At 39.1% G+C, this 14,154-nt stretch overlaps 2 protein-coding genes across 7 annotated transcripts in view; one reads left to right on the top strand and one right to left on the bottom strand.

The window, feature by feature from the left end:
- The window catches only part of LIPJ (lipase, family member J), a 36,946-nt gene extending 33,356 nt beyond the window's left edge, over positions 1 to 3,590 (bottom strand). The window contains exon 1 of the mRNA XM_010838481.1: positions 2,911 to 3,590. The gene's annotated coding sequence lies outside the window, so the exon portion shown is untranslated. The remainder of the gene's footprint in view (positions 1 to 2,910) is intronic.
- The window catches only part of RNLS (renalase, FAD-dependent amine oxidase), a 278,945-nt gene continuing 267,709 nt past the window's right edge, over positions 2,919 to 14,154 (top strand). Inside the window, exons 1-3 of one of the 6 annotated variants that reach the window (XM_010838485.1) lie at positions 3,344 to 3,513; positions 4,419 to 4,524; positions 5,127 to 5,269. In XM_010838485.1, coding sequence (XP_010836787.1) covers positions 3,396 to 3,513; positions 4,419 to 4,524; positions 5,127 to 5,269 — 367 coding nt within the window. In that variant the 5' untranslated portion in view covers positions 3,344 to 3,395. Of the gene's footprint in view, positions 3,514 to 4,393; positions 4,525 to 5,126; positions 5,270 to 14,154 lie in introns of all 6 variants that reach the window. The other 5 variants (XM_010838484.1, XM_010838486.1, XM_010838482.1 and 2 more) reach the window with 5 other exon arrangements.

Here is a 14,154-nt window from a genome sequence, read left to right as displayed (position 1 = left end):
CAGTCCATTCTAAAGGAGATCAGTCCTGGGTGTTCTTTGGAAGGAATGATGCTAAAGCTGAAACTCCAGTACTTTGGCCACTTCATGCAAAGAGTTGACTCACTGGAAAAGACTCTGATGCTGGGAGGGACTGGGGGTAGGAGAAGAGGATGACAGAGGATGAGATGGCTGGATGGCATCACCGACTCGATGGACATGAGTTTGAGTGAAGTCCGGGAGTTGGTGATGGACAGGGAGGCCTGGCGTGCTGCAAGTCATGGGGTCACAAAGAGTTGGACATGACTGAGTGACTGAAATGAATGGATTAATCTGTCAATAATCACTTTTCAAAGTGCTCAATGTCCACAGTTGACAAGAATGTGGTAAAATAGGCACTGTAGAATATTGCTGGTAGAAATGGAATTTGTACTTTTCTGAGGTACAATGCTGAGGGATTGCATTTAAGAGACAGAGGAGAAGAGATAAAAAGACCAGAAGACTAATAGATATCAAGGATGAGAAAAGAGAATAGATATATTGAAAATGACTATGAGGTTTCAAGTCTGACTATGGAAGGTGACCAGACTATTAACATAAATGAGGTAACAAGAGATGACAGGAAAGAGAAGAACGTATTCAACAGATCATGAGGACCTGCATTGATTCCTCAAGATACTGCTTAACCTAGGAAAAATTCACTTGAATTTAATGTCTATATTTACATATGCAAAATGATGCAAGGATGGTTCTATATCTGCAAATCAATCAATGTGATACACCACAATAATAAAAAGGATAAAAATCACACGATCATAAAAAGCATTTGACAAAATTCAACATCCAATCATGATTAAAAAGAAAACCTCTCATCAAATTGTATAGAGGGAACATATCTTAGCATAGTAAAGGCCATGTATGATATAATCACAGCTAATATCACCTCAGTGCTGAAAAGCTGAAACCACTTCCTCTAAAACTGGGAACAAGATAAGATGCCCACTCGTACCACTTCTAAATAAATGGTACTCGAAGTTCTAGCCATGGCAGTCAGATCAGAAAAAGAAATTAAAGCTATTCAAATTAAAGGAAGGGCAGAGCAAAAAAATGGGGCTTCCCCTGTGGCTCAACAGTAGAGAATCCGCCTGCAGTGCAGGAAATTCAGGAGATGGAGGTTCGATCCCTAGGGAAGGAAGTTCCTCTGGAGTAGGAAATGGCAACCCAGTATTCTTGCCTGGAAAATTCCATGGACAGAGGATCCTGGCAAGTTACAGTCCATGGGGTCACAAAGAGACACAACTTAGCGACTGAGCGACAAAATCAACAAGGGCAAAGATCACACTACTTGCAGATGACACGATACTCTACATAGAGAACCCTAAAGTCTCCACCCAAAAGCTATTAGAACTAAAGAATGAATTCAGTAAGGTTGCAGGATACAAGATTAACATACCGAAACCTGTTAGTTTACTATACACTGATAATGAACTACCAGAAAGAGAGAGCAAGCAAACAGTCTTGTTTAAAACTGTGTTAATAAAATACTTAGGAATAAACTTAATCAAGGCGGTTAAAGACCTATACTTTGAAAACTATAAAACATGGATAAAGGAAATTTGTAGATGATACAAAGAAATGGAAAGATATTCTGTGGTCATAAATTGGACAAATTAATACTGTTAAAATACCCATACTATCCAAAGCAATCTATAGATTTAATGAAATCTCTATAACCAGGACATTTTTCACTAACTAGAATAATAGGAAAATTTATACAGAACTGCAAAAGATCCCGAATTGCCAAAGCAATCTTGAGAAAAAAGAACAAAGCTAGAGGTATCACCTTCTCAGACTTCAGACTATATGAAAAAGTCTTGAAATCAAAATGCTGGTATTGTCACAAAAACAGACACACAGATCAGTTGAACAGAATAGAGAGCCAGGAAATAAATCCAAACACTTAAGGTCAATAAACCTATAACAAAAATGTAAGACTATACAGCAGGGAAAAAAGGTAGCCTCAGTGCTGGGAAAACTGGATAGCTACATGTAAAGAAATGAGATTAGAACATTTCCTCACACTTTATCCAAGAACAAACTCAAAACAATTTAAAGACCTAAAACCATAAAACTTATAGAAGAGAATACAGGTAGACCACTCTTTGATATAAATGTAAGCAATATTTTTTTTGGACTTGTCTCCTAATGCAAATGAAACACATGCAAAAATAAACCATGAAACTAAATTGAACTTATAAGCTTTTGCACAGCAAATGAAATGATTATTAAAATTAAAAGACAATGTATTGAATGGGACAGAATATTTGCAAATGATAATGACCAATAAGGGGTTATTATCCAAAGTATAGTTCGGTTATCTTTTATTAGATATATGTTATATTGATCTATCACCAACTTGAAGCCTGGTAATTTCTCCCTCATGTGTACATACAGTAAAACTTCTAATTTTTAATGTTTTCATTATAATTGACTATCATTGTCAATTTCCTTATAACAAGTTTCTCTAGTGTCCAGGTAATAACTTATCTGCAATTCAGGGTACCTGTAATGAATGGTTCAGTCTTATCCTTGCATATTACTGTTTCCTTGAGAATTTCCAGGACAACGTTAGAAAGCAAACAAAAAAAAAAAACTAGTGGTAAGGGCATGAATCCTTGTCTTGCTCATCCGCACACCTCTTACAGCAAATGGAATGTGTTTTGGCATAAAATTTAATATTTACTGAAGAGAAGATTGACCTAAAATTCTCTGGTGAACCAAATATCTTTAACTGTCAATAATCTGGAATACAGAATTTTCTGGCCCCCTTTTACAGGTGGAGAAATTGAGGTTCAAAAAGTTTATCATTTACACAAAGCCCGAGGGTTAAACAAAATCTCTCCCAAACTCTTTTTCTGTTATGTGAATACTGACTATTAAGGTACTTGAAGAAAGCTGGCTCTGGCCTCACTGCTGTGTTCCTTTCAGACTTAAGGCTATTAAGAAGCCAAGGTTCCAAGAAGGCACAGTTACCCTGGTAGTTAACCTTGGGCTGGGTCTCCGCAGTAGTCAACAGCAGCCCTGTGGCGAGGCGGGGTCTCACGCTCTAACCGATATGATTTACAGGTTTTGGGGGCGAGAAGCAGATTGGAAATCACAGCTTATCAGATGGAGCCAGACGATGCTTGAAGACAGCTCCTGGCTCTCAAACCAAGAGGAAGGCCAAGATTTGCTTGTCTTCCGTGCTGATCCTTCTCTCAGCCCGAGTCGCCTCCTCTCCGCCCCCTGCAGGCTGACCAGGGAACTGCACAGGGGCCGAGTTGGGCCGGGAGCACGGGGCCTACAGCTCTGGCCCGCTGGGCTGTGGCGGCGGTTCCACCGACTGCAGGCCGGCCACCCGGGCGCGGAGACAGCGGGCCATGGCGCGGGTGCTGATCGTGGGCGCCGGGCTGACGGGAAGCTTGTGCGCGGCGCTGCTGAGGAGGGAGGCGTCCAGTCCTCTGCGCCTCACTGTATGGGACAAGGCCGGGGATTCAGGTGGGTCGTTTCCGGACAGAAGCCAGGGAAAGGAAGCCGGCGGGTACCCGGCTTCTAAGGTGGCGTGGGCCTTCTCCGAGTAAGGCTCGGGGGAACACCCAGCAGGTCGGCGGGCGCCTGATCACGTGATCGGAGACTTCCGGCGCCCGGGACGGCCATAAGAGTGGGCGCGAGCTGGGGCGGCGACCCGGCCGGGCGGTGGGGCGGGTGGGGGCAGGGCGGGATACCGGAGCACTTCTCTGGGAGGCCCGAGCGGCCTGGGAGACATCTGACTGTAGTTTGCAAAGCTTGGGCCTGCCGCTGTCGCCAAGAAGTGAATTGTTTTCCTTGGCTGCTGTGTACCCTGGCAGCTTTCTTTAGATTATGAGAATCCTCCAGTGCCCACTGACCACCACTTTCCGAAGATCTATCTACTTGAGAGAATCCTGTCACTCTCCTGAAACCTGGCAGCAAGAGGGAAAGCATTCGTTGATTCATTCATTCTGACATTTCATTCATTATTTTGCCTTCTTTGGTCCGTTCATTCATTCCCTTTATTCAGATCAGTACGTAGATGCAGCAGGCACAGTGCTGAAGGCTGCTGTATTATTCATGTGTTCTTTAAAAAAATATCTCACACCCCCTGACTGAATTGTCTCTGTTAATTACTTCCTAACAGTGTTAGATGACAAAATCTTCAATTTAAAACGCAAACAATTTTTTTTTTTTTTAGATCTCTGGAATCTGGAGAAAACAAAATTTTAAAATATATTGATTATTATGAAATCTAAAAGTAAAACAAAAATTAAAAATATGTTTTCTGAAACAGTTGTAAGTTATCCATTGGTGTAACCTGGGGTGATCGGTGTTAATTGTGGAATATTCATTCTGATATATTAAGATATTTTCCTGGGGACTAATTCAAGGAGGAAGAATGACTACAGCCAGCAGTCCTCATAATCCACAGAGCACAGTGGACCTGGGTGCCCAGTATATCACCTGCACTCCTCATTATGCCAAAACACACCAAAGGTGAGTTAGTTGAAAGGAGTGGAATCACGTCTTCCTGGTTGAGGATGTAAAAAGATACAAATCATCCATTTTTAGCAGAGTTAAGCTTTGACTCTTGTAATATAGTGAAATTATATCATCATCATTGATCATAGTATTAATAGCAATAAAAGATTTACATGAGTAAAGTGGAAAAACTGTAAAACATGCCTCTCCAGTTGTGAAGATCAGGTGAGATGTTCTATGGAATATGGTGAGGGCTCAATAAATAAAAGTTAACTATGTTGGTGTTGAGAAAGAGGACAGATAACTGTGATGGAAGTAAAATCTTAACCAGATTCAAAATCAGTGTAATGAATACTTTTCTGTTTATTTTCACTGACTTTAATTTTGAAATATATGAGAAAGTAGACTTTTGAGTACAATCAGCAAAAGACTATGGATTCTCAAAATATTTCCATTCTTCACCAAAATTATGTCTTATTAACACAAAACATATGTTGAGTTGTTTATAAGAAGATTTTTACTTAGGATTATAATCTCAAAGAATTTTTTGAAGAGAGTATAATGTTTAGAGCTAAAAGTATATGTATAGTTATGTTATACATTTTGATTTGTTTCAGTTTTTATGATGAATTGTTAGCTGGTGGCATTTTGAAGCCTCTGATCTCTCCTATTGATGGAATGGTGACGAAAGAAGGAGACTGTAACTTTGTAGCACCTCATGGAGTTTCTTCAATTATTAACCATTACTTAAAACAATCAGGTGAGAATAAAATTTTCTCTGCCTTCTTTTAGAGTAAGCATTTTAAACTAAAAGTTATACACATAATTAAATATTAATACTGTACGGAAAGTTATAAAATAGATGTTCTCCTAGGCACCACTCAATAGCTAGTTTTCTTCCCCTAAAGTAATCACTGTTTCCTATATATGCTTCCAGAAAAATGTTTATGCATCTATCTCTTGCTCTACGTGACTATCTTTATTTCCCTATTCATAGATGTTTGTATATGTTCTTTTTTAAAACATAGATGAGATTGTTTTATATAAGCCATTCTATGCTTTATTTCATCTATGTTTATAATAAACCAATCTCTATCTCTGTCTCTCTACCTATGTCTATGTCTATCCTATTGATACTATCTCTCTGGAGAACCCTGACTAATACATAATCATTGACTGAATCATATCTTTGGTCTATTTTCATATCAGCAAACTCAGTGTTCTTCATTCTTTTCAATGCCTGTTCAGTATTACATGGTATATATATATATCATTATTTATTTAACTGTTAACTTTCTGTTAAGTATGTAGATTGGGGAGTTAGGGATTGTTTTGCTTTATGCTAGTACCAATATTGCTGCAATTTCTAACTCTGACACACTTTTGAAAGTATATCTGTAGGATCAGTTCCTAACAGTATAGGAGGTGTGTCAATGGTTTGTGCATTTTTTATTTAACTAAGTTGTGCCATCTATTCCTATTAAGGAATATATCATCAATAATGAATGAGAACATGTCTTTCTGTACATCTTGATATTATGGAAAATACAATTTTTTGCCCGTATGATGGGTTGAAATGATATTTCCTTGTGTTCTGATTTGCATTTACTTAGTTATGAGTGAGTTTATGCCCCTTTGTTTTGCTAACCAAGTCTGTGCATTTTTTTTCTGTAAATGTCTTATAACCTTTGCCCAGTTTCTATGAGGATTTTCATGTTTTTATGTATATGATGAATGTTTTAAAATGGACTTTTCTGAAAAGCATGACAAATAATCCCAGACGATTAATGATTTATCCTTTAAAACAGAAATAGACTTATTGATAAATCACAATTAAATGCCTAATTGAAGACCGTTGAGGAAAACTATAAGTTGAGACTTTGTTTTATTTCATAAGCTATTTCTAGAATAATTACTGTTTTGGACTACATCAAATATTACTTGGGCTTCTCTTGTGGCTCAGATGGTAAAGAATCTGCCTGCATTGCAGGAGACCTGGGTTCGATCCCTGGGTTGGGAAAATGGAGAAGGGAATGGCTCCCTACTCCAGTATTCTTGCCTGCAGAATTCTGAGGACAGAGGAGCCTGGCAGACTACAGTCCATGGGGTCTCAAAGAGTCTGACATGACTGAGCGACTAAGCACAGCACAGCACAGATATTACTTATTGTGAAGCCTGTGAATCCCGATACTGGGCATGAGAGAAGGCAGTGAGATTGAATATACAATATGAGGATACAGTAAATACCATTCCAGGCAAGGTCATTTCTTCATCTAGGATTTAGAATATTATGGTGTAGTCATCAGGACTTTCCAGAAAAAAACAGAATTGAAAAGATATATTTATATAGATAGGTAAACTTATTGTACAGAATTAGCTTATGTGATTTTGGAGGCTGGCAAGTCTGAAGATCTGCCGGGTGAATTGACATGCTAGAGATCGAGGAGAGCTGATGGCTTAGTTTCAGTCCAAAAGCCTGAGACCCTGGAGAGCTGAAGGTTCAGTTCCAGTTTTGGTGGCTGGCAAGCTCAACACCCAAGAAGGGCAGATGTTTCAGTCCAAGTCTGAAGGTAGGAGAATGAAACAGTGTCCCAGTTCAAAGGCTATCAGACAGGAATACTTTTTTACTGGTGGGAGGGTCAGCCTTTCTGTTTTATTCAGGCCTGTGACTGATTGGATGATACCCACCTACATTAGGGAGGGCGACCTGCTTTATTCAGTCTACCAATTTAAGTATTACTTTCTTCCCAAACACCCTCACATACATACCCAGAATAGTGTTTGCCAAATGTATGAGAACCTCATGACTCAGTCAAGTTGACACGTAAAATTAACCATCACAGATGATGACGCTATTTGTATATTTTGTAGAATGTCATCAGCTTCATATATTGCCGCCATATAACTTTAAAAAAAATTCTCATTTCCGTCATGACTTTTACTTAACCCAAATTAGATGTACATACATATTAGAATCTCCAAGTACTTACTAATTGTATTATATATCTAGCCATCCATATATGCATACACCTATTCATTCAATAAACATTTGCTGAGTGCTTACTATACACTGTTTTGGACACTAGGGATATAGGAACCAAAGTTCCTGCCATCATATAGCTAAGGGACAGTCCTTGAATACATCGCACCTACATCCTTTTTGTGTTAGGTGTTTGGGATAATATATGGTTTTTGGTTTCCTTTTGCTTTGGAAACTCTTGGGAGAAGAGGTCATATTTAATTATTTGTAGCTCACATAGAATCTAATGGTACCTGGTATATAGTAGGTAGGTATAAATGATAGAGATTTAGATTTCTTATATATGTGTGTGTGTGTGTGTGTGTGTGTGTGTGTGTGCGCGCGCGCGCTTAGTCACTTCAGTCACATCTGACTCTTTGCAACCCTATGGACTGTGTAGCCCACCAGGTTCCTGTCCATGGCAAGAATACTGGAGTGGATTGCCATGCCCTTCTCCAGGGGATCTTCCCAACCCAGGTATTGAACCCCATGTCTTTTACATCTCTTGCATTGACAAGTGAGTTCTTTCCCAATAGTGCCACCTGGGAAGCCCTATATATGAATATACCTATATTTATTCATTGTAGTGTAACCAGTTCTTCCTAAAAACCTCTTTATACTTTGAATTTGTACACTCTTGAAAGCATGAGTACTTTAGATTTTCTTATCACTATGTGAAATATTTAAGTAACTTTTTAAAAAGTATTACTAATAGTTGAAAATTTGGAAAATACAGAAAAATAGCAGGGAAAAGTGTCAGTAATATGTAAGTGAGCTGTAAGTTCATTCTGTGACATACTTTCAGCTTTTTAAAAAAAATAATTTTTATATAATTGAGTTCAAGGCCTACATAATTTGAGGGTATATAAACTTTTTCTTAGTTTATTTTAATATTATCGTTGTAATGTTTCAAGAGGTCTTTCCACCCTCTACCCAGATCTATTATTAGAGGTTTTATAAAATTTTATAATTATATCCCTTCGAAAAAGTGTTAGTCACTCAGTTGTGTCCCCATGGACTATAGCCCCACCGGCTCCTTTGTCTGTGGAATTCTCCAGGCAAGAATATTGAAGTGGGTAGTCATTCCCTTCTGCAGGGGATCTTCCTGACCTAGGAGCTGAACCTGGGTCTCCTGCATTGCACACGGATTCTTTATTGTCTGAGCCACCAGGGAAACCCCTATATCCCTTTAAACATTCTTTAGACTTCTTTAAATCTTTCTACCTAAATGGCTCCTATCCTATTTTAGTATTTCCACAATGAAATTTGAGAGTGTCCCTGGAGTCAGAATGACCTGGATTCAAATTCACATTCTACCACACTTCCCTAGCTGTGTAATATTAGGAAAGTGTTAAAATCTGTACTTTAGTTCTTTCATTGGAAAAATGAGAGCAGTAACAATACCTAATGCAAAGTTTTGTGAAGAATAAAGGATATAATCCACCCATTGCCAATTCAAGCAAATAATAGCCCATATACTTAAAAATCTCTTGATAAATGTCAGCTTAAAAAAATAATCTTCTTAAATGAAGCTGATCTTTGCAGGTGCTCAGTGTATAACAACCCAAACTGCCAGGTCATTCCAAAATATGCTTTACATTTTGGTATCAGTTGAGTTCACACCCTTACAATCTCATGATACAACCAGTTTTATTTAGTTTGCGACCAGACTTGCAAGGAAATTATCTGTAAGGGGTATGTCCAGTCGGGTATGCTTTAGAATAGGTTCAAATCTCTAAAGCCAATATTTAAATAGACCAGTTTTCCAGAATGAGTGGGAGGGGGTAGGAGGAAATAGGCACATGCCACTTGTGTTCTGTTCTCATTTATGGTTTCATGTGTTCACATTAAGCTTATTGCAGAGAAAACTGTTTATTGGCGTTCATTTTACCCACTTCCTGTTTTCCCAATTAATGCTGTCTTCTGAGTAAATAAAACGTGATTTTTCTGTTTTTCTGTTTTATTTATTTATTTGTTGTCATTATTGTAGGAGTAGGAGAAATTCAGGAGAACAAAAACTACTCTTATCATTTGTTAAAAGCTATTTATCTGATGTTGTGTTAGGCATTTAGCGTACATCATTTCTAACTATTTTATAGCCATTCATAGTAGTTATCATTATGCTCATTTACTAATGAGAAAAATGAGACTCAGACAAGTTAAGTACATTGCTTATAATGGCTTAACTAGTAAGTAAGACGCCAGCACTCTCTTTAAGATGACCCTGTTGTCATTTCCTCTTGGGGATCCCATGGAGGACAATGAGAAGGCCTCAAACCTCCAATTTAACATCTTTTCCTTCCTGGTTTTTCCCCTAAAGTTTGAGAGGATGCTCCCATCCCACCCTGGTTCAAGAGAATAGATTCATAGAGCCCTTTCCCTGGGTCCCCTCTTTCACTGATTAGTCCCTGCCCCAGGGGGAAGGAAGGGGCTACCAAGGAGTCTTGCCATTTTATTTCTTTATACACCCGGGAAGATCAGTCACCTGATGGTTCCTTCTGTGACATTTGAACAGTGATGAGCCAAATCCTTTTGCTTTTGAATAAGGCCCATGTTATTAAATCATTCATAAGAGGATGAATTTAGTCTCTAGGACAAGGTGAGAAGCTTTTATTTGGTTTGGCCTTGTTGCTCAGCTGGTAAAGAATCTGCCTGCAATGTGGGAAACCTGGGTTCTCTCCTGGAGTTGGGAAGATCCCCTGGAGAAAGGAATGGCTATCCACTCCAGTATTCTGGCCTGGAGAATTCTGTGGACTGTAATGGGTTGCAAAGAGTCAGACACAACTGAGGGACTTTCACTTTCACTTTCACTTTCATTTCACCATAGGAAGAACTATTGCTGTATTTATTTATTTTTATTTTACCATCTACTTCAAAAAGGGACATGGATTAACAATTGAAAGTCAACGTGGACAACTTATTGGTTTGGCCAAAAAGTTTGTTGGGATTTTCCATAAGCTGTCATGGAAAAGTCTGAACAAGCTTTTTGGCCAACTGGAATGATTTATTAGAAAAAGATAGTTTAATTTGCAGATACTATCAGCTAGTGTGGCTTCTTTCTGGCAATACTTAATTTTATCATATTCTCCCTTTTTACTTTTGTGTTTATTTTCTTTCTAAAATTAATATAAAGGAATTAAGCCTGGGCAGTTCTGTCTCAGAATGGCTCCTAGGCAGGTGATCATGGCACTCATCCATAACAGTGTCTTTCAGAGAGAAGGTAGAGGGTAACCTGGGAGCCTTGGTTAAGCACTCCACAGTGAACTTTAAGCAGTGCTTATAGTTAGACACTGCTTACTGGTCCATTTCAGTAGTTCTGAACTGAAACCTGTTTGTAGGAAATTATTGGAGAAAGGTTACTTTAGATTCTCTAACATGGAGGGGCTTCCCTGGTGGCTCAGATGGTAAAGAATCTGCCTGCGATGCAGGAGACCAGTTGTATCCTTCGGTCAGGAAGATCCCCTGGAGAAGGAAATGGCAACCCACTTCATTGTTGCTTAGAGAATTCCATGGACAGAGGAGCCTGGCAGGCTACAGTCCCTGGGGTCACAAAGGGTCGAACGTGATCAACACTTGTGACTAACATCTTCTAACATGGAGGAAGGCAGGGGATAGGCATTGAATAAATATGTAACAGAAATGTATTTGCCTTTGTAAAATGGTTATAATTTCTTTGTAGTTTGATATCTTTGTAGCTATCTGCAGATTTTTAAAAAAAGTTTTATGAAATACGTGCTGGGGAAACAGTGGTAAGTAAAACACATTGATCCTCACCTTTGTTAATGTAGAGCATAGTTGGAGGGAAAGACAAAAACTGATTTCATGCACAGAAAAATGTACATAATAAATGCTAAGAAGAAAAAGTGAGAGCGTTATGAGTGAGCTCTAGTAATAGGACCTAAACTCACGTGCATCTGAGAAGAGTGAGACAGGGGAGATGTGTCAGGAAAAGCATCTCTAAGACACTAATGTTTTCACAGATACTTGAAAGGTAAGCAAGAATGAACTAGGCCGAGAGCTGAGTGGTGAGAACTGCATGCGATGGGCATATCAAGTTGAAACTATTCTCAAGTAGGAGGAAGATGGTACATTTATGGAATGAAAAGGTCATTGTGACTGGAGGGTAGTAAATGAGTAAGTTCAAGTTCAAGAGTAAGGCAGGGGCCAGATCATAAGGGGCTTTGTAAACACTATTAAGATTTTATACTTAATTCTAAATACAGTGAGAAACCTCTGAAAAAGTATATGCAACACAGGGACATGGTGACATTTACTAAGCTCAGACTGAAAATTTGTATGTAGTTTTCTGGCTAGATCATTTAGCCTTACATTTGGTCATGTGGTCCTTTCAAAAGTTATTAGTTACTTTTACGAGGAAATGCCACTTTGCCAGAAACTTGAATCATCACAATTGGAAAGGAAAACTTCCTGGTTAGAGCAGGTATACCACTGCCCCTAATTCTTGGAAAATGCTGTTTTTGAGTGGCTTTGCCAGTTTCAGTGTTAGATTTGGGTCTATTTATCTACCCCCATGGTTCTCACACTGTTACATGTGCGTGGTAACAAACCTGGAGGCTTCTTAAATGCAGACTACTAGGCCTGATCTCCAGATTCTTATTCAGGTCTGAGTTGGGACATGAGAATTTGTGTTTCTAGCAAGTTCCAAGGTGCTTCTGGTCTGAGGTCCACACCTAGAGAACCACGGATAGTCATCTTGCAGAACACTTCGGGACCACTGGGATATATGTCTAAGGCATTTGACTGGATATGAAGAATTTCTGTTAATAGTTGGTGTAGTTCAGTTCTCTTAACCACACCCTCCTAGTGACCACCAAAAAGAAAACCAATGTAATGCTGTTTTCAAAGGGAATATTATGTAAAAACACAACTGCATAAAGTTTATAAAGTCAGTTGACTTACTTGAAGTCTGGATCAGGGCCAGGACTAGAGAGAGAGGCATGTGAAGCAACTAAGTCAGGGGAAAGACATCCTGAAGAAAATGAAGAGAGGGAAGTGGAGCCGCTCTGGTTGGAGTAAAGGGAATGGTGGGTGTGAGTTCAAAGCGCCAATTATTTGCACCTTCTCTAAAGAGGAGCCTTAGAGAAACCCTCAGGCAAGCTGGAATGCTATTTACAAACCCTTGCTCTAATTCTTTGAACTGAATGACTCTAATTGCCTCAAAGAGATTGAGGGCATCAGTCCTTCTATTTGCATTTGATTTTTAAAATTTGTAATTACTATATTGTAGAGTTATTTAGGAGAAGGCAATGGCACCCCACTCCAGTACTCTTGCCTGGAAAATCCCATGGACGGAGGAGCCTGGTAGGCTGCAGTCCATGGGGTCCCTGAGGGTCGGACACGACTGAGCGACTTCACTTTCACTTTTCACTTTCATGCACTGGAGAAGGAAATGGCAACCCACTCCAGTGTTCTTGCCTGGAGAATCCCAGGGACAGGGAGCCTGGTGGGCTGCCATCTATGGGGTCGCACAGAGTCGGACACGACTGAAGCGACTTAGCAGCAGCAGCAGCAGAGTTATTTAAGGGAATAAGAAAGATATAAAGGTGTATGAGATCTAGAGAAGAGCTGACATGGAGGAGCCCAAGAGTATTTGGGGATTGATAAGACATATCTAGGGCTTCCCAGGTGGCACTAGTGGTAAAAAGCCTGTCTACCAATGCAAGAGATGTAAGATGCGGGTTCCATCCCTGGGATGGGAAGATCCCCTGTAGGAGGGCATGGCAGTCCACTCCAGAATTCTTGCCTGGAGAATCTTATGGGCAGAGGAGCCTGGTGGGCTAAAGTCCATAGCATTGCTAAGAGTCAGACATATCTAAAACATAGAGATACTTTGAATCAGTGTCCGAGTGAGAGGTAAAGGCAGTGATTATGGAGATGAGAAGGTTCACACTGAGCTAGAATAGCTATGGAAAGGGAGCTTGATGCCAAGGTTGGAGTTAAGCTGGATTCTTAGTAGCTAGGAATATGAGATGTCACATGCAATGATGGGCAGGATCTTTTAGTGTCCTTTTTTCCCCCTTTATTCCATTTTCATTTATTTCCTTTCTATTCATGAGGCCAAATAAAAGTAGATTTATTTTAAAATGAAAGTTTTCTGAAAACCAGAATGTGAAGTAAGAACTAGTATACCAAGGGGACTTAATGATCCAATTATATTTTCCTAGCTTTCAGTTCATAATTCATTCTCTTAAACATATATTGATTAAATACCTCTGTTCCCAGTACAATACTTTGTGTACTATATACTATACATAGAAAAAATAGGTGTAAACTCATGGAGCTGACAAATTAAAAGGGAATAAAATACCAATCATATAAGTACCCAAGTAATTATTAAAATGTATTTGTGGTAAGTGCAAAGAAGGGAAAAGAGAGGATATTCCAGATTGTCTTTTTCTTAATTTTGATTCTTCTTAATTAAGATAATTGATCTATTGATGAGACTTGGATTTTGCTTACAGAGTTACTTTTTCAGGTTTAATAGGCAATATCGGTATTTTTAATAAGGAATATTACCGGAGAGAAGAATCCTTAACACCTTTACTAAGATTCTGAAAGAGGTCAGCCCTGGGATTTCTTTGGAAGGAATGATGCTAAAGCTGAAA

This window comes from Bison bison, unplaced genomic scaffold (genome assembly GCF_000754665.1).
Source record: "Bison bison bison isolate TAMUID 2011002044 unplaced genomic scaffold, Bison_UMD1.0 scf7180017864097, whole genome shotgun sequence".
In the NCBI taxonomy this organism is placed as follows: Eukaryota; Metazoa; Chordata; class Mammalia; order Artiodactyla; family Bovidae; genus Bison; species Bison bison.
Note: the sequence above shows the minus strand (reverse complement) of the source record. Positions and strands in the feature narration are given on the sequence as shown.